Here is a 20022-nt window from a genome sequence, read left to right on the forward strand (position 1 = left end):
TTTCTTTGTGTGAGGTTAAGGTGGGGAGGCTCCATATGTGCCAAAATCCACATGTCGAAGTCAGGACAAGTTCAGGATGGTCCTTTCTCACCTTCAGCCTTGTTTCATGCATGGTGTCTTGTTCTCAGCTGTGTATACCAGGCTAGCTGGTAGGGTTCCTGTAGTATGGTTTGTTCCTTTTTTCCTGTCCTTCCATTTATTCTTTTGTGAATGTGACCTGGTATCAGATGCATAATAGAAACAGCCAGTTTTACAAGACTGATGATAATGGAGGTCCTATTACAATGAAGCAAAGGACCATTAGCAAGTGTTACTGTTGGCCATGTTTGTTCCAGCCAGTTCTGACAAGGTGTGGTTTCACTGTTGAATGGTTGCAGGTACTGTTGTAATGTCTGTCTGCTGTTGCATTGGCTTTTAGCTACTAAGCAGTTAGCCATGTCTGTATGGTATATAGCCTGTCTCATTTTATCTTGACTAGTTCAGTATACACAGATTTTAATGTTATGATAATCTGTTATATTTTAATTAGCCCATGGTATTGCTTATCAACACGTTACTGAATCTATTTTATTCTGTAATAGAAATTTGTGGAGCTAAGGTTGGTGGCACAGGCCAGTAATCCCAGCACTGCAGAGGCTGAGGCAGAAGGATTGCAAGCTTGAGATTGATCTGACTACATAGTGAGACCTGTCTCAAAAAACCCACAAAGAAGGGAAAGAAATTAGAAAATAGGAATTTTCTTCTTTTTATTTATTACTATTAAAGGTTTTGATTTTATTAGCAAGATGAATTAAACATGGCAATGACACATTTGCTTTTTATTTGTGGATAAAGAAGGGGAAGCTAAAAATAATTGTTTTTTTTTTTTCCAGTGGTTTGTCTTTACATTATGAAGAAATAACCAAAGGATCAAATTGCATTATTCGAGGAGTTACGGCTAAAGGCTCTGTGAATTCCTGTCAGGGCAAGGTCAGCATTGTATATAAGTGTTGCAATACTTGTTGTTTCCTATACAGTAAGATTAAATTGGAGATAGAATGGTAAGTGACTTATTTTTTTAAATTAGATCACCATGATACAGAATTGTTGGGAATTAATCATAATCATTATGTCACCTGACTTACCACTAGTTACTTCTATATGAAAAATTGATGTATTTACCCACTGTAGTCACTTAACTATTCATAAATTAAACATTTTCCAAATGTATTCATCTTTATTCGAAGCCACTTTTTTTCAGCATTTTTCTAGTGGTATGCCTTTTTGTTCCTTTTCCTACTTTTTCTTTTCATTTTTTTAAGAACACAAGGCAGTTGCAAATTTGAGAATCTTCTGCTCATAAATTTAAAAGCATTCATTTTATTTTAGATGAAGGGAAGTATTTGTTGAAGGACATGACTAAACAGTATTAAATGACAACAATGATTATACATAAGAGATCGATATGTAGCTTTGTAAAGCTCCAATAACATTTTTTTCATTTAAGTCTAAGGTAGTCAGTAGAACAGTGTGGTTAATACCTTGTATAATGCATTATTACCTACAGTGTGTACTATAAGGAATTTTCAGAGCTGGGGAGATGGTGCTTGCTTGCAAAGCCTGTGGGCCAGGTTCAATTTGCCAGAACCCACATAAAAGCTACATGCAAAGTGGTGCATGCATCTGTGATTCATAGTTGCCCTCAACAATGGGCAGTCCATTTGCAGCAGCAATAAACCCTATCTCAAAGAAGGTAGAGCACAGGCAGACACCTTGAAGTTACTCTGACTTCCACATGCATGCTGTAGCATGCCCATGCACAGATAAATAAAAATTTAAAAGAAAGGCTCTAGAATACTTAGCATGTGCGGGTTTGAGTACAATACCTAGCAATACCACCCCAAAAAGGAGAGTAAACATGAATTTGTCAAGTATTACAAGTGCAACATCTCTAATCTGAAATGCTCTAAGATTAAAACTCCCTACCTCTTAACCTCTTGTGATAGATTTCAGTCAAAACAAAAAAAGATTTGGTACAAATTTACCTTAAGGTAACTGATAATCTTAAGGCAGTACATATAATGTGTATATGAAACATGAATGAGTTTCATGTTGAAATTTGGATCTATTCTTTTTTGTTCCCATGATATCTCATTTATATAAGCAAATATTCTAAGATTCGAACTACTTCTAGGTCTAGAAAGATAGCTCAAGAAGATAAAGATGGTTGCTTGTAAAATTTGAAGGCCTAAGTTTTATTCTCCAGTACTCACATAAAGCCAGATGCACCAAGTAGTGCGTATGTGTGTCTGGAGCTCATTTACAGCTGCAAGAGGCCCTGCTGTACTGATCCTCTTTCAAATAAATGAATGAGTACATAAATAAAACATAAGTATCAAAACAATGGTTCAAAACATGCTCAGTAATGTTTACTTATCCTATTCATAATAGCTTAAACAACAACCAAGTGAATTTACAGAGCAAGTTCTGTGCATCTTTCTGAGTTAAGAGTTTTCTATAATAAAGAATTTGTAGTTGCTAACAAATTTTATGTTAGATGAACATAAAAAAAGATTAGTAATTTTTTTTTTTTTTTTGCCTGTGTGGTATATGTGGGTTGTGGTGGTAGTGAGTGTGTGTGTTTGCATTTGCTTATGTATGGTGCATGCACATGTATGTGCAGATGCATCCACAGGCATGTGAAGGCCAAAGGAGACTGTTGGGTGTCCTCCCTCTTGTTACTCATTGGCCTATTTCCTTGAGATGGAGTCTTGCTATGAATGTGGGGCTTTGGTTTTTTCTGGCCCCAGGAATTCTTCATTCTTTGCTCCAGTAGGACTGGGAATACAGAAGTGCATGGCCATGCCCAGCTATTTATGTGCATCCCAGGCTCTTAGGCCTTTGTGTTTGCAGCAAGTGTTCTTATCTACGTACCCATCTCCTCAGCCCCAGATTTGTACATTTTTTAAACTTTGAAATAAGTTGAGATTTGCAGTTTCAGAAATTATGTAGAGTTATATGGAAAACTTTTAAAATTAGCTTTTGATAAAGCTTCATATATAGCAAAACTAAGACATTAACAATGATTAATAATTAATTACTACCAAGAAGCCTGTAGACATTATTCACACGTCTTCAGTTATTGTTACCTCTCTGTTTAGAATTTGATACTGAATACTGCATTCCATTTAGAAACGTTTGGATTTTTAACTTTTCCTACTACATTATTTCACAATTTAAAAAATACCCATCTTCATTTTGATCATTATTCCAAAGTGTACCTTTTGAGTGTTTAAATGAAGAGACTGCTTTCTGTAAGGACGCAGTGTAGGCCAGTTTTTTTTTTTTTCCTCTGAGACTATTTCAAACGTGATAATTTTAGCAAATATAAAATTGATGAGATTTATTTAATGAAATGAGAATAAAAAGCAAAAATCAATTCAGAACTGATAATAAGCTACTTTTAAGTATGTATTTAGAATTTAATTTTTCTATTTCTTTAACAGAATTTTAATCTGAACGTTATTCTGCCGGGTTTAAAAGAAGACTCACAGATTTTGAAAATTAAATTACTACCTGGTAATACTATTTAAAGAAATATTCTGAACAATAACTTCTAAAATATTCTTCGCCTAGTATGGTGATCCTGGCCCAGCATTCAGGAGGCTCAGGCAGGAAGTATCCTAATTTCAGTGCCAGCATGGCTTACAAAATGAGTTCCTGTTAGAGAGAGGGAGAGATGAATAGTATTGTTATGATGAAAGTATAATGATACTATTTTTAAAACAGTATTTGAGGCTTGGGGGAAATTGGTAATGTTGTAAGTCTTAAAAATTTGTTTAGATTGTCAGATGTAACTGACAGAAATGACATTTTTAGAAGAGGAATATTTTAGACATGTTCTAAAAATAATCTTTTGAGAAAATTTTGAGTATTGACAGTGTATTGGAAAACCTTTTCTTGTTTGGTTTTTTGAGGTAGTGTCTTGCTCTAGCCCAGGCTTACATGGAATTCACTATGCTGGCCTTGAACTGATGGCGATCCTCCTACCTCTGCCTCCTGAGTGCTGGTATTAAAGGTGTGTGATACCATGCTCAGCCTTGGAAAACCTTTTCTATAGATATTTATTAGACATATCAAAATAGGTTCTGTTATATCAACTTTTTTGATAAAACTTTCATGTTTTAATAAAAAAGCTTAAATTAATTTGGTAAGGACCTAACTGAGAAAATAAAATTGCATTAAAGTTATATAGGATTAAACAGTACTAGTTAGGGCTGGAGAGATGGCTTAGCAGTTAAGCGCTTGCCTATGAAGCCTAAGGACTCCAGTTTAAGGCTCGATTCCCCAGGACCTGCGTTAGCCAGATGCACAAGGGGGCGCACACGTCTGGAGTTTGTTTGCAGTGGCTGGAGGCCCTGGTGCACCCATTCTCTCTCTCTTTTTACCTGCCTTTCTCACTCTGTCTGTCGTTCTCAAATAAATAAATAAATAATGAACAAACAAATTTTTTAAGTACTAATTAATTTAAGAGAGAGTCTATATAGATCAAAAAGAATATTTTGAATCAGTCCATCTTGTTGAGAATCTTGGTAAGCTTGGTCTATGCTTGTTTATTCACATATAAAAGGAAATAATACTAGCATTCCTGGGTTTGTGACAATTAATGACTTCATACAGGTAGTCTTCATTTTATGTGATTCTATAGTTACGGATGTAGGACAGTACCAGTTATGCATGAGCTTTTCTATTTCCTTTCCTCCTCCACTCTCCATTCTCTCTCGTCTCTCCTTCCCTCTTCTCCCCTCTTTCCTCTCTCCCTCTTTTGAGGTAAGTTCTTACTCTCTCCCTGGCTGACCTGGAACTCACTATGTAGCTTAGGCTGGCCTGGAAATTATAGTGATCCTCCTACCCGAGTGCTGGGATTAAAGGTGTGCCCTAGCTCTTATGTATTTTCTTAATCATGTGAGGTTAAATATTATCCTTATTTAATCTCTAGGGTGGTTTATAGGTGGTACCTTTAAAATGGAGATAATATTAGAACTGCCTTCATTTAAATTACTATATTATATACAGTAAGAACATTGCCTAATTAAAATGACAGTGTTTGGAATAAATATGATTAATATTAATAATATTACAAAGCAAATAGGTGTATCTAGTAATTGTATGTGTGTGCTTGTGTTACTAGTATTTAGCATATATTGAACTTTCATATACTGCTGATTATGGAGCATATCAAGTTGTAGATATATAAACCTTTTTTATTAATTTTAAAGTACACTTAGGGTATAACTTGCTTATGATATCCAAAAGAGTAGGCAGTTACTCACTTGTCTATGTTATTACATGAACACTGGTTTTGGTTTTTGCAAGGCAGTGTCTCCCTCAAGTCCAGGCTGACCTGGTTGTAACCCCAGGCTGGCCTTGGACTCACAGACATCCTCCTACTTCAGCCTCCCAGGCTGGGACTAAAGGCATACACCACATCTGGCTGTGGTTTTGTTTTTGTTGTTGGTTTGTCTGTTTGTTTTTGTTTGTTAAGGTGTAGGGTCTTTAGCCCAGGGTGACCTGGAATTCACTATGTAGTCTCAGGATGGCCTCAGACTCACAGCAATTCTCCTACTTCTGCCCTCCAAGTGCTGGGACTAAAGGCATGTGCTACCACGCCCAGCTCCCCCCCTCCATGTGTGTGGTGTGTGTTTTGGTTGATTGTGTGTGGGTGCATATGCATGTGGAAACTAGAGGTTGACATTGGGATTCAAACTCAAGTCATCACACTTGGATGGCAAGTGCTTTAGTTACTGAGCCATCTCTCCAGCCCCATTTTTGTTTTTTATGAGACTGTTACTATGTAGCACATGCTGTTCTGGAACTTACTTTGTGTCCAGACTGGACTCAAGGCTCAAAGTGCTGGGATTTCTGGTGTGCGCCACCACATCTGGCTTGAACTGGTCGTACAAATGCCTGAAAACAGGTGTGTTAGTACTTATTCTGGAAAAATGGTATAAAATTAAGGTTGGTAAACATTTTAATAAACTTATTTTGTGAGGCCAGGAGCTAACTCATTTGGTAAAATACTTCCAAGCATGAGAACCTTAGTTTGGTTCCCAGAACCCTAGTTATACTAAGCATGGTGGCGTACACTTATACTTCCAGCACTAAGGAGACAGAGTGGGATCTTTACAGCTCATTAGACAGCCATTCTAAGCCTGCTTTGTGAGTTCTAGCCAGTAAGAGACTGTCCCCTAAACGGTGGACAGCAGCTGAGGAACAAGACCCAGGGTTGTCCTCTAGCCTGTACATGTATTCACAAGAACACATGAGTTTACCTACATGTGTACACCTCACATGCTTAATACGCATGCAGACACATACACAAAACAAACTTAGTTTCTTGAATGCTTCTCCCTCCCCAAGGATTTTTTTCAAGGCTTTATAATCATGTTCATGACATTTGTAGTATGAGTTAGTCAGTGGGTCTTAGCTAATACAAAACTAAGCCAAGACATCAGTTTATAATGCAGATGAGAGAGCTCTCATCACTAGGGATAAAAATAATTAACATCTATGTTGCTAATTGTTTTATTTCTTGGCCTATATAATAAGTATTTGTTTCTTTTGATACCTCAACAGTTTACCTTTGAAGTCTATTGAATGCACATTTCATTATATAATTTCCTAATAGGTCCCCCTCATCGATTGAAAGTGAAACCTGATTCAGAAATTTTAGTTATAGAAAATGGAACAGCTTTCCCATTTCAAGTGGAAGTACTGGATGAATCAGACAACATAACAGCACAGCCAAAGCTGGTAGTTCATTGTAAGGTAAGCATGTCGTGATGTAAGCATGCTCAGATAATTTTGTACCCATGTTAGTAAATGATAATGCCTTTCATTTTGTTTATTTGTTTGTTTTTTTGAGGTAGGGTCTCACTCTACCCCTGGCTGACCTGGAATTCACTGTGAAGTCACAGGCTGTCCTCAAATTCAAGGCGATCCTTCTACCTTTGCCCTCCCGAGTGCTGGGATTGAAAGTGTGCACCACCACATCTGGTGCTTGTTTGTTTTTTCGAGGTGGTGTCTCACTAGCCGAGGCTGACCTGGAACTCATTCTGTAGACCTAGGCTGGATTCTAAATCACAGCAGTTCGTCTATCTCTGCCTTCTAAGTGCTGGGGTTTAAGTCAGGTGCCACCATGCCCTGTGACTATCTCTTCATTGCAGTGACTCTTTGCTACTTTGTAATTAGCCTTACATATTATCAAATCTTGACTTACTGTTATTTCATCAAGAAATTTTTGGGATCTTGCATTGCCCATAGCTTTTTTTAGTATAAAAAGACCATGTTTACCCAGTTATTTATTTACTGAGGATTTGCCCTAAGACCACACACAGGTGAGGCGGTGCTCTGTCACTGAGCTAGATCTCTAGTCCACTTTTTACATTTTTGGAGACAGGGTCTTAATAAGTTGTTTGTAAGTATGCCATTAACTGTTGATCCTTCATTGACCTCAGATCTGGGCTTTTCAGTGTGTTTCACCAAGCCCAGCTACTCAATTTATTAGAGATTTATGGATGAAAGGTTTCCTTCTCTCACTTATCTTGCCATTGTTTTAGATATAATGTTTTCTTTATAAATAGAATAATAGAGGTTGCTTACTACTCTGAGGTTGTAGCACCCTGGGCTGTGGCGGGAGGGAAGGTGCCATGGCCTACTCAAGAAAAAAAAAAAAGAGAGAATGATAGAAATGTTAGATTGGCAATAGATGGAAAATGGAGGGGTGGTGGGCAAAAGGCAAAAGGGCAAAAGGAAACTCAAAAAACAAAGAGAATAGTGCTTTAATATTAAGTTGGTTTTCTTTCTAAAACAGATACGTTTTGTCATTATAGAAAATGACTCTTGCTGGGCATGGTGGTGCACGTCTTTAATCCCAGCACTCAGGAGGCAGAGGTAGGAGGATCGCTGTGAGTTCAAGGCCACCCTGATACTACATAGTGAATTCCAGGTCAGCCTGGGCTAGAATGAGACCCTACCTCGAAAAACCAAAATAAACAAAAAGAAAAAAAAATGACTCTTTATTCAGAAATCATGAGATTTTAAGGTGTTATTAAAGCTTTCAACTGAGAGCTGGAAACTTCAGTGAATTATTCGAAAATTTGAAGTTATTTAACAAACAATTACAGTGAACATTGATTGGGGCCTTGAGTTATTTTGCTTCATTTCTCTAGTTTTTAGGTGTCCCAAATCTTCCAGTCTACACTGTTGATTGCAGTCATTCTGGAACCAGTATTTTAACAGGATCAGCAATTCATGTTCAGAACATTAAAAAAGATCAGATACTTAAGGCACGCATCGAAATACCTGTAAGTTACTCCCACTGATGTCACATTGAATCTTAATGTAAATCGTCTTTAACAGCTTTGTCAGTTTTTATTGAAAGTTGGTTGCCAAGAAATGAAGTGTTTGTAGTTCTTTTAGTCTATGAGGAGAAAAGATAACATGAATCATTACTGTGAGTATATTAACATTTTATATCAAATATTAGTAGTTTTCTTGTTATTTGTTTTTATTGACCACTTTCCTAATTATAGACAATAAACTGTGGTAATTCCCCCACATACATTTTCCTCCTTTGCTACTCCACTCTCCATCATATCCCCTCCCCCTCTCAATCAGTCTCTCTTACTTTGATGTCATCATTTTTTCTTCCTAGTATTACGGTGTTGTGTAGGTAGTGTCAGGCACTGAGAGGTCATGGACATCCAGGCCATTTTGTATGTGGAAGATTGCATTGTATGGAGTCTTTGGAAGGCCTCCAGCCACTGCAGATGAATTCAATACCCCCTTAAGTCAGATGGACGAGGTGATGCATTTGTTTGCAGTGGCTAGAAGTCCTGGTGTGACCATTCCCTCTCTCTGCCTCTATCTCTCTATCTCACAAATAAATCATTAAAAAAGTCATTTAAGGTTAAGGTTGTTTTAAATAGTATATGCTGCAGAAGGGAGTATAGATCATTCATGAAATAATGGTGTAATTCAATTGTATATGACTAAAATCAACTTACATTGCACAATCCAGCAGTTCTTCACTTATTTATAAAATCATGGTGTGCCAAAAATAAATAGTACATTTCTCAATATATTGATTATCTCAGTCTTCAATAGAGTTATATAGCAAGTTTATCCATTATACCCATCCCATTACCCCCTAGGAAATTCAGTATATCCATGAAGTGACAACTATGTTTCTCTGATTTTATGTGAATTTTAATTTCTTATAAATGATGACTACTGAATCTGTGACTTAAGATTTATAAGTTTGTAATATTTCTACATATATTAAAAACTAAGTGCAAAGGAACTCCATCCTTGTTACTGGCTTTAAGAATGTGACCAGTAAGCCAGGCATGGTGGTGCATACCTTTATCCCAGCAGTTGGGAAGCAGAGGTAGGAAGATTGCTTTGAGTTCAAGGCCATCCTGAGAATACAAAGTGAATTCCAAGTTACTCTGGGCCAGAGTGTGACCCTACCTCGAAAAAAGAAAACAAAACAAAAAAGAATGTAAGGCTGGAGAGCTAGTTTAAGGGTTAAGGCCCTTACCTGCAAAGCCAAAGGACCCAGGTTTGATTCCCCAGGACACACATAAAGCCTGATGCACACAGTGGCACATACATGCAACTAGAGCTTGTTTGCAGTGGCTAGAAGCTCTGGCGCCCATTTTTGCTCTTTACCTGCTTCTCTGTCTCTTCAAATACATAAATATAAAATGTTTAAAACAAAGAAACAGATTCTCTCTCTCTCTCTTTTTTTTAAGAGGGCTGGAGAGATGGCTTAGCAGTTAAGCGCTTGCCTGTGAAGCCTAAGTACCCCGGTTCAAGGCTCAATTCCCCAGAACCCATGTTAGCCAGATGCACAAGGGGGTGTACACATCTAGAGTTCATTTGCAGTGGCTGGAGGCCCTGACGTGCCCATTCTCTCTCTATCTGCCCCCCCCCCTCTGTCACTTTCAAATTAAAAAAAAAAAGAATGTAACCATTGGAACTAGAGAGATGGCTTAGCAGTTAGTGCACTTACCAGCTAAACTAAAGGTTCAGTTTCCTAATACCCATGTAATCCAAATGCATATGGTGGATCATTCATCTGGAGTTCACTTATAGTGGCTAGAGGCCCTAGTATGCCCATTCTTTCTCACTTAGCCAGATATTTAAAGAAGAGGGGCTGGAGAGATGGCTTGGTTAAGGCATTTGCCTGTGAAGCCAAAGTACTCAGATTCTATTCCCCAGGACCCACGTAAGCCAGATGCACAAGGGGCACATGTGTCTGGAGTTTGTTTGTGGTGGCTACAGGCCCTAGCGTGGCCATTCTCTCTCTCTCTTCTCTCTGTCTCTCTCAGTCTCTGCTTGCAAATAAATTAAAATAAAATAAAATAAAAAGTGGGCCGGGTGTGTTGGCGCAAGCCTTTAATTCCAGCACTCAGGAGGCAGAGGTAGGAGGATCGCTGTGAGTTCAAGGCCACCCTGATACTACAGAGTGAATTCCAGGTCAGCCTGGGCTAGAGTGAGACCCTACCTCAAAAAAAAACAAAAAAAAGGGGGGGGGACTGGAGACATACATGGCTTAGTGATAAAGACACTTGCTTGCAAATCCTAAGGACCAAAGTTCAATTCTCCACATCCCACATAAGCCAGATACTAGGCATATACTAGAGTCCCTAGTGTGCCCATTCTCTCTTTCTCTCCCTCTTCCTGTCTCTAATAAGTAAATAATAATAATAACAAAACTTTAAAAGAATGTAACCAGTGTTGCTTATATCCCATTATAAACTGCAGCATTATTGCAATGCTTTCTTAATGACGGTACACACAATATAACAGTATAATAAGACAGTCTTCCACCTTACTGGTCAGTGTCAAAGTTAATGCATTTGTTGCTCCGTGTATGTTTTCCTTTTCCTAGAGTTGTAAAGATGTGTTGCCTGTAGAGAAGACTATCAAATTGCTTCCCAGTAGCCATGTTGCTCGACTTCAGATCTTTAGTGTTGAGGGACAAAAGGCAATCCAGATTAAACATCAGGATGAGGTTAACTGGATAGCAGGTGATATCATGCGGAATCTTATTTTTCAAATGTATGATGAAGGAGAAAGAGAAATTAATATAACACCATCTTTAGCAGAAAAAATTAAAGTAAGTATCTCAAACAACTTGTTTCTTTGCAGTAATTTTTTTTTGTGTGTATGTACGTGTGTGTGTGTGTGTGTGTGTGTGTGTGTGTGTGTGTTTGCAAGACCAAAGTTTTATGAATAGCTTTGGAGAGGATGCTTATAACAAAAATGATGATTTATATGTGATGGATTTATACCAAGAAAAAGTGATTATAATTGATAAAAATTTACAGCTTTTGCTTTTATTTAGTTGGGTATTTTGGGACCAAATCTATTATCATTATACCAAGCATTATATATGTAGTTATTCTAAAGGCAGAAAAAAAAGTGTTTAAGAGAGAAATGTTTTTGTTAATGTTAATGCTGTTGTCCCTGATTCAACCATTTGAAATTGACATGTTTCTCTATAACTTAGAGAACAGTTCAGTTTTTTTATTTATGTGTGTGTATTTGTATGAGCACATCAAGATGTCTTGCACCTGTGAATGACTCTTAACTTTGGCTGACAGGCTTTGCAAGCAAGCGTCTTAAACTTTTTTCCAGTCCCTTCACCTGTTTTTTTTTTTTCCCTGAGGTAGGGTCTCACTCTAGCCAAGGCTGACCTGGAATTCACTATGTAATCTCAGGGTGGCCTCAAACTCACAGACCTTCCTACCTCTGCCTCCCGAGTACTGGAAAGTTGTCTGCCACCATGCCCAGCTCCCTCCACCCCCCAAGTAAACTCACTCTCTAATATAGGCTGACCTGGAACTCAGTTTGAGGCCTGAGCTGACTTTGAACTCATGACAGCCTGCTTACCTTTTATTTATCTTTTTTGGTTTTTCATGGTAAGGTCTCACTCTAGCATAGGCTGACCTGGAATTCACTACATAGTCTCAGAGTGGCCTAAAACTCAATGGCAATCCTACCTCTGCCTCTCAAGTGCTGGAATTAAAGGTGTGTGCCACCATTTTGAGAGAGAGAATGGGCACCCCAGGCCTTCTTGGCTGCTGCAAACAAACTGCAGTTGTATGTGCCACTTTGTGCATCTGGCTTTCTACGGGTACTTGGTAAGAGACCCTGAGCCTTGGAAGGTGTGACAGAGATATTTCAGTGCTGAGCACTCCTCTGTTACTTCTTCTGAGCACCATGGCGCCTTCTGAGTCATCCCAAGGCCACTGCCATCTGAAAAGAGAAGGTTCTCTATGCAAAAATGAGAGTATCATTAATATATGGATATGAACATTAAGAGAAGTGCTTACTGGACAGTTTGATGAGCATAGTATATACGTTTAGTCAGACCGCTGCAGACATTACAACTCTAGGGCTCATGACTACCCCTGTTGTAGGTTTTCACTATCAGGGTTGTATTCCCTCCCGGGCCTCTTGTCAAATTAGAGGGCAGTTGGTTTCCCTCATAACAGATGTTCCACTATTGCACCCTATATTATTTTTAAGTATTTCATTTTTTCCTAGGTGAATTGGACTCCTGAAGTTAGCAAAGAACACTTGTTACAAGGTTTGCTTCCTGATGTACAAGTCCCTACGTCTGTGAAAGACATGCGCTACTGCCAGGTTTCCTTTCAGGATGATCACGTGTCTTTAGAAAGTGCATTTACAGTAAGGTTTGTGAATTTAGTATATTTGGAGATACTTTAAACTTTTGCATATGGTAGCATATTTAATTACTCCAAAACAAACAGGCAAAAGTTGTTTCCTAGATGTAAAAATGCAGTTTTTTATTTTTTTTTTTTTAAATTTACCTTTTTTTTTTTTTTTTTTTTTTTTTTTTTTTTGGTTTTTTGAGGTAGGGTCTCACTCTAGCCCAGGCTGACCTGGAATTCACTATGGAGTCTCAGGGTGGCCTTGAACTCACAGCGATCCTCCTACCTCTGCCTCCCGAGTGCTGGGATTAAAGGCGTGCGCCACCACGCCCGGCAAAATGCAGTTTTTTAAATATGGGAGATTGTCTTTGAAAAAAAGTTTTGCTGTACATAATGATTAATTCTCTTCTTTTTTAGGGACAGTGTCTTACTATAGCTCAGGCTGGTTTCAAACTCATGATCCTCTTTGCCTCAGCCTCCTATGTGCTGGCATTGCAGGCATATGCCCTGTACCTCGCTGATAGTGAGTAATTCTAATCAATATGAGCACAGTTATAACCCTGCATTGAATTGGCCATCTCATTACTATAAGAATTCACTAAAGAAAGATCCTTCTTCTGAAAGCAACTGAAAATACCTCAAAGTGACTGTTCTGAAAAATGCAAAAGATATAGCATGTGATTCTGAAGGAACCTTGACCCATGGCTTTCCAAACTATCAGAATTAATACACCCAACTCACAGAAGAGGGAAAAAACTTAATGGAAATATGAGTAGACTATCTCTTCTCTGGTTATCCATTCCTTGGCCACCTTTTTCAGTAATCTTATACAATAATTATTCTTTCTATTACTATGATTACCATGAAGATCAGTTTACATTTAAGATGTATTACTCTCTGACCATAACTAGCTTTCTTATTGATTTGTTAATTTCTGTCTGTCTCTTTCTTCTCCCCACCCACACCCCCTGGTAGGTTCATGCTCTAGCCCAGGCTCAGGCTGACCTGGAATTCACTATGTAGTCTCAGGCTGGCCTTGAACTCACAGCAATCTTCCTACCTCTGCTTCCTGGGTGCTGGGATTAGTGGTGTGCTCCACCATGCCTGGCCCATTTCTTTTGTTTTTTTTGAGATAGGGTTTTGCTCTGCCCAGGCTGACCTGGAATTCACTATGTAGTCTCAGGCTGGCCTCGAACTCACAGCAATCCTCCCACCTCTGCCTCCTGAGTGCTGGGATTAAAGGTGTATGCCACCACTCCTGGCTGTGTTTAAATTTTAGAATGTTACATATGTGTTACTCTTTGTTATATAGAAACCACATTAATTTTTTTTTCTGTAATAAATGGTTTACCTAAAGCCTTTTAACTAAACTATTTTCAGACCACTTCCTGATGACCCCAAACATTTAAAATGCGAGTTAAAAGGAGGAAAAACATTGCAGATGGGTCAAGAGCTTCAAGGAGAAATAGGTTAGTGTGGTCTGCTTTATTCATTTTATGATGTTTGCTTCCATTGACATTTTAATATACACAGTCTAGAAATTAATAGTTTGTTTTAAAATTCTTGCTTTTGTTGGAAGAAATAATGTTAAAATAAATAAAATAATTTTAACATAAAGTATAAAGTATTCCTGTATAGCCTTTATTTTTCTTACATCTAAAAATTAAATAATATGAGCTGGTGAGATGGCTTAGTGGTTAAGGTACTTGCCTGTGAAGCTTAAAGGACCCATGTTCAGCTCTCCAGAACCCATGTAAGCCAGAGGCACAGAGATGAGACAAGTGCAAGGTTGCACTTGCCCACTAGATGGTGCAAGTGTCTGGATTCAGTGGCTGAAGCCCTGGCGCACCAATTTCTCTCTCCTCTCTCTAGCAAAAAAATTAAAATACAATAAATTTTAAAAAATATATTAAAAGGTTTATTTTTTTAAACTTTATTTTATTTATTTATTTATGAGAGAGAAAGGCAGATATAGAGAGTGGATATACTGGGGCCTCTAGCCACTGTAAACAAACAACAGACACATGTATCACCTTGTGCATCTGGCTTATGTGGGTCTTAAGGAATAGAAACTAGGTCCTTGGTGTTGCAGGTAAGTGCCTTAACCTCTCCAGCCCCTAAAAGATTTCTCGTAGTTTATCATGGTAAAAAATTCTGATTAAGGTGTTTGGAATGTAATTCATTGTTAGAGCTTACCAAGAATGTGTGAGAGTTTGTTCAATTCCCAGCGTCTTAAGTAAAAAAGGTGGGGGGAGGCTGGAGAGATGGCATAGCAATTAAGGAGTATGCCTGTGAAGCCTAAGGCTCCAGGTTCAATTATTATCCAGATCCCATGTAAGCCAGATGCACATAGTGGTGGTACATGTGACTGGAGTCCATTTGTAGTGGTTAGAGACCCTGGTATGCCCATTCTTACTTTCTCTCTCTTTGTTTCTCTTCCCCCACTCTCTGTCTCTAATCATAATTTTAAAAAGTGGTGTAATTAACATACTTGAAGTATACTTATATCCTTTTATTAGTTTAGTGTTTTAAAATTAAATTTCTGTTTCTGTTTTAAAGTTGTAATAGTTACTGATCAGTATGGAAATCAGATTTCTGCATTTTCACCCGATTCTTTATCTGCTTTGGCAATTGCTGGAGTTGGACTTGATAGCTCAAATTTGAAAACTGTTTTCCAGGTATGGCTATTTTCTAGAACATTGAGTTCATAACCATTGCTTTGTTTGAAAAAAAGTTGAGGGGAAATGAAAATAAGTAAAAGAAATTTGATGCCCCAAGATAGAGTCTCATTCTAGTCCAGACTGATCTTATATTCCAGGCTCGCCTTAAACTCTTACCACTGTGAGGTAAATTGCAGCTGTTACAGCCATTTCTGCACGTATTTTGGGGTGTGTGTGCATATGTAATTTTCAACTAGTTATTTAAATTAGGGTTGGTGTGCACACCCTGCACTAGACAAGATACTGTGGCTAACTTGAAAAAGATAAGCTCTGGGATAGGGTGATGGCTTAGTGAAGAAGAGCAAGCCTGAAGACCTGAATTTGACTCCTAGCCCCATGTGAGAAACTGTCCTGGTGATTCCTTGTCAACCCCAAGGTGTGTGGAGTGAGAAGTTTCACTAGGGCTGCCTGGTTAGTGTAACAGAAAACTAGGAATAAAGCAAACAGTGACAAGGGCACCAGATATCTTAGTCTCAGAGTAGCCTTGAACTCACAGCAATCCTCCTACCTCTGCCTCCTGAGTGTTGGGATTAAAGGCGTGCACCACACGCCCAGCCGTAATGTTTTTATTTTTAATAATTTATTTTTATTTATTTGAAAAAGAAGGGGAAGGAGAAAATGGGCATACCAGGGCCTCCAACTACTGTTAACAAATTCCAGATCATGTGCCTTGTTCACCTGGCTTACATGGGTCCTGGGCAATGAAACATGGGTCTTTTGGTTTTGTAGGTAAGTGCCTTAATCGCTAAGCCATCTCTCCAGTCCCCCAGTTTGTTTTTAAGTTATTTATTTTGAGAGAGAGAGAGAAGTGGTGTGCCAGGGCCTTTAGCTGCTGCAAATGAGCTCCAGATGTGTGCGCCCCCTTGTGTACATGTGTGAAATTGCATGCTTGCACCACTGTGCATCTGGCTACATGGGACTTGGAGATTGGAACATGGATTCTTAGGCTTTGCTGGCAAGCACCTTAACTGCTGAGTATCTCTCCAGTCTGCCAAATGTTTTTGACCAGTGATATGACACTCAAAAAACTGTGCTTTCACTGATGGCACACTCTAATTCCAGCACTTGAAAGGCAGAGGCAGGAAGTTTACTGTCAGTTGGAGGCGAGTCTGAGACTATATTCCAGGTCACTCTGGGCTACAGTGAGACTTTGTGTCCAAAAATAAAAATAAATAAAAAAATAAATAAGCTGGGTGTGGTGGCACACGCCTTTAATCCCAGCACTTGAAAGGTAGAGGTAGGAGGATCGCCATGAGTTCAAGGCCACCCTGAGACTACATAGTGAGTTCCAGGTCAGCCTGAGCCAAAGTGAGATCCTACCTTGAAAGAAACAAAACAAAACAAAACAAAATGTACTTTAGGTAGTATTTCAGTTTTTCAGTGTGTTTAGGAATGTCCAACCAGGAAAATCTATGCAAACATTACTAAATCCTAAGAATGTCAAAGTCTGAAGTGCATTTTGCAAAAGAGATGGTCATCCTGTATAATGAAGAGGAAAGTTAGTAACAGATCAAAGCTGTTTTAGTGGATAAGGATCCTTGCTTGCAAAGCCTGCCAGCCCAAGTTCAGTTCCTCAGTACCCGTGTAAAGCCAGATGCACAGTGGTATATGCATGTGTGATCATGGACATCAGAGCCAGGAGTTAGCTGGGATCACTTTGCTTTGCAGTCTGGTAGTCTTTTACAGCAGCAAGGGACCCTGTCTCAAAGGTGTAGCAAAAGCATTTCAAGTTTGTTCCCTGAACACATGCATTGTTTCACACACAGCCTTTTATACAACACACACACACACACACACACACACACACACACACACACACACACAGAGAGAGAGAGACATGCAGTCAAACACTAAAAGCATACAGCCAGAACTTTCTTGCTATCCTCCTCAGAGAGGGAGGGGAAAGGAGAAGCAGAAGGAGGAACACAGGAAGGGAAAAGAAGAAAGGAATTTAGTTTTTCCTTCCCTCAACATAGAATTTGGCTCAATCTCTTCATCATTCTGTTACTCAGAATTATAGGAAAGTGCTCACTGAACTTTTTTTTTTCCTTCAAACTATGTTTCCTTTGTGCTTACTCCATGTACTTTTGTCCACTAGGAAACCACACAAAGTATAAGTGTAAGAGGCATCAAATTTACTCCAGGCCCTCCTGGAAATAAGGATCTTTGCTTTACATGGCGTGAGTTTTCAGACTTTATTCGAGTGCAGCTAATTTCTGGACCTCCAGCGAAACTTCTCCTTATTGACTGGCCAGAAGTAAAGGAGGTAAGGAGAAATGTAATAGCGTGTGGTTTCTTCCTTAGAGATCATTAGTGCAGCCGACAAGAAAGTATAACGGTAACATAAGAACAGGTAATTTTTTGTTGTTGTTTTTTCGAGGTAGGGTCTCACTCTAGCACAGGCCGACCTGGAATTCACTATATATAGCCTCTGGGTGGCTGTGAATATTTGGGGATCCTCCTACCTCTGCCTCCCAATTGCTGGGATTTAAGGCGTGTGCCACTATGCCCAGCTTGAGGTAATTTTTTTAAATACTTCATTATTTAATTGATCACTGTAGCCTAGTTTGCTAACATAATGAACATAATAATCCAAATCTTTTAAACACTATTCCTGAAAATTTCAAACTTGCATAAAAGTTAAAAGAATAATGGGCCGGGCATGATGGTGTACACCTTTAATCCTATCCAATGCAAACAAATTCCAGATGTATGTGCCAGTTTGTGGGTCTGGCTTTTCATGGATACTTGGGAATTAGACCTGGGTACTTAGGCTTTGCAGACAAGTGCCTTAACTGCTGAGCTGAGCCATCTCTCCAGCCCATGTCTGGAGTTTATATTTTATTTATTTATCTTGTTTTTTTTTTGAGGTAGGGTCTCACTCTAGTCCAGGCTGACCTGGAATTCACTATGTAGTCTCAGGGTGGCCTCAAACTCACAGTGATCCTCCTGCCTCTGCCTCCCAAGTGCTGGGATTAAAGGTGTGCACCACCATGCCCAGTCCATGTCTGGAGTTATATTTGCAGTGGCAAGAGGCCCTGGCATGCCCATTCTTCCCACTTCCAAATAAGTAGATGTTTTTTTAATTAAAAAGAACATGCCTAAAGATAAGCTATTTTCATTTAAATGATTCTATTATGTAATTCTAATATGCAACCCATTTTAGGAGCCACTATTCAAGTGCTTTTTTCTTTGTATATAATTAATAATTTATGTAAGAGGATCATTTAATTGGCTCTTAAATTTTTATTTTCATTGATGAAAAGTGATTTGTTAAGTTACCCAGAGATATTTACATGAAGAAGTAATTAGCCGGGTGTGGTGGTGCATGGCTTTAATTCCAGCACTTGGGAAGGGAGAGATGGGAGACTCACTGTGAATTGGAGGTCAGCCTGGGCTAGAGTGAGACCCTACTTCCAAAAACTAACAAAACAAACAAACAAACAAAAAAAGAAATTATATTCTTTGGCACATGTATGTTAGTGTTTCTCAAAATGTTTCTATCTGTTCCAGCCTATCACAGTGATTAATGGAAGACAGTTGCAGAACCCTCTCATTGTTCAGCTCTGTGATCAGTGGGATAATCCAGCACCAATCCCACATGTTAAAATAAGTCTCCTAAAAGCCAGCCATTTAAAGGTAAGCCTCACATGTTTGAAGGTATTGTTCAGATCTTTAGCTATAATTCAGATGTGGGAGTGTAGCTTATTGGTAGAGTACTTGCCTAATGTGTGCAAAACCCTGGGTTGGCTCTCCAGCATCACCCCCAAGGAAAAGATTTTCTTTTCATGATAATATGTTTGGAGGTTACTTTCTCTAATTTTTAATTTTTTATTGTTTGTTTGTTTGGCTGTTTTTCAAGGTAGAGTCTTCCTTGTAGCTCAGGCTGACCTGAAATTCACTTTATAGTCTCAGAGTAGCCTTGAACGCATGGCAATCCTCCTACCTCTGCCTCTGGAGTGCTGGGATTAAAGGTGTGCATCACCACACCCAGCACTCTTTCTCTTTTAAAAAATATAGTTGGGACTGGAGAGATGCCTTTTGCCACTTAAAGATAATTGCTTGAAAAGTCTGAAAGCCTGGGTTTGATTCCCCAATAACCATGTCAAGCCAGATGCACAAAATGGTACATGCATCTGGAGTTTGTTTGCAGTGGCAGAAGGCATTGGTCTGCCAATATTGTCCGTCTGTCTCAAATAAATAAATAACATTTTTCAATATATGGTCTCGGTCTAGACCCAGCTGGCTTGCAATTCATTATGTAGTGTTTGGGTGGCCTTGAACTCATGGCGATGTTCCTACCTCTGCCTTCTGAGTGCCAGGATTAAAGGTATGTGCCACCATGCCTGGCTAAATTATTATTATTATTTTCTGTAGAATCAGGCCAGGCAGAGAGAGGGAGGGAGGGAGGAGAGAGAGTGGTGGGGGCATGCTAGGGCCTTCAGACAAATGCTCCACCTTGTATATCTGGCTTTACATGAGTATTGGGTAATCGAACTCTGGTTGTTAGGCTTTCAAGTAAGTGCCTTAACTGCTTAGCCATCTCTCCAGCCCAATTTTTAGTTTTTGGAGGT

At 38.9% G+C, this 20022-nt stretch overlaps 1 protein-coding gene across 2 annotated transcripts in view; it reads left to right on the forward strand.

Moving 5' to 3' along the window:
• Smchd1 (structural maintenance of chromosomes flexible hinge domain containing 1) overlaps positions 1-20022 on the forward strand; it is a 129569-nt gene that overhangs the window by 52380 nt on the left and 57167 nt on the right. For both annotated transcript variants that reach the window (XM_045142995.1, XM_045142993.1), the window contains exons 21-30: positions 873-969; positions 3486-3558; positions 6668-6807; positions 8211-8345; positions 10940-11167; positions 12601-12749; positions 14109-14197; positions 15288-15406; positions 17547-17714; positions 18962-19087. In XM_045142995.1, the coding sequence (XP_044998930.1) occupies positions 873-969; positions 3486-3558; positions 6668-6807; positions 8211-8345; positions 10940-11167; positions 12601-12749; positions 14109-14197; positions 15288-15406; positions 17547-17714; positions 18962-19087 (1324 nt within the window). The remainder of the gene's footprint in view (positions 1-872; positions 970-3485; positions 3559-6667; positions 6808-8210; positions 8346-10939; positions 11168-12600; positions 12750-14108; positions 14198-15287; positions 15407-17546; positions 17715-18961; positions 19088-20022) is intronic.

This window comes from Jaculus jaculus, chromosome 2 (assembly GCF_020740685.1).
Source record: "Jaculus jaculus isolate mJacJac1 chromosome 2, mJacJac1.mat.Y.cur, whole genome shotgun sequence".
NCBI classification, from domain to species: domain Eukaryota; kingdom Metazoa; phylum Chordata; class Mammalia; order Rodentia; family Dipodidae; genus Jaculus; species Jaculus jaculus.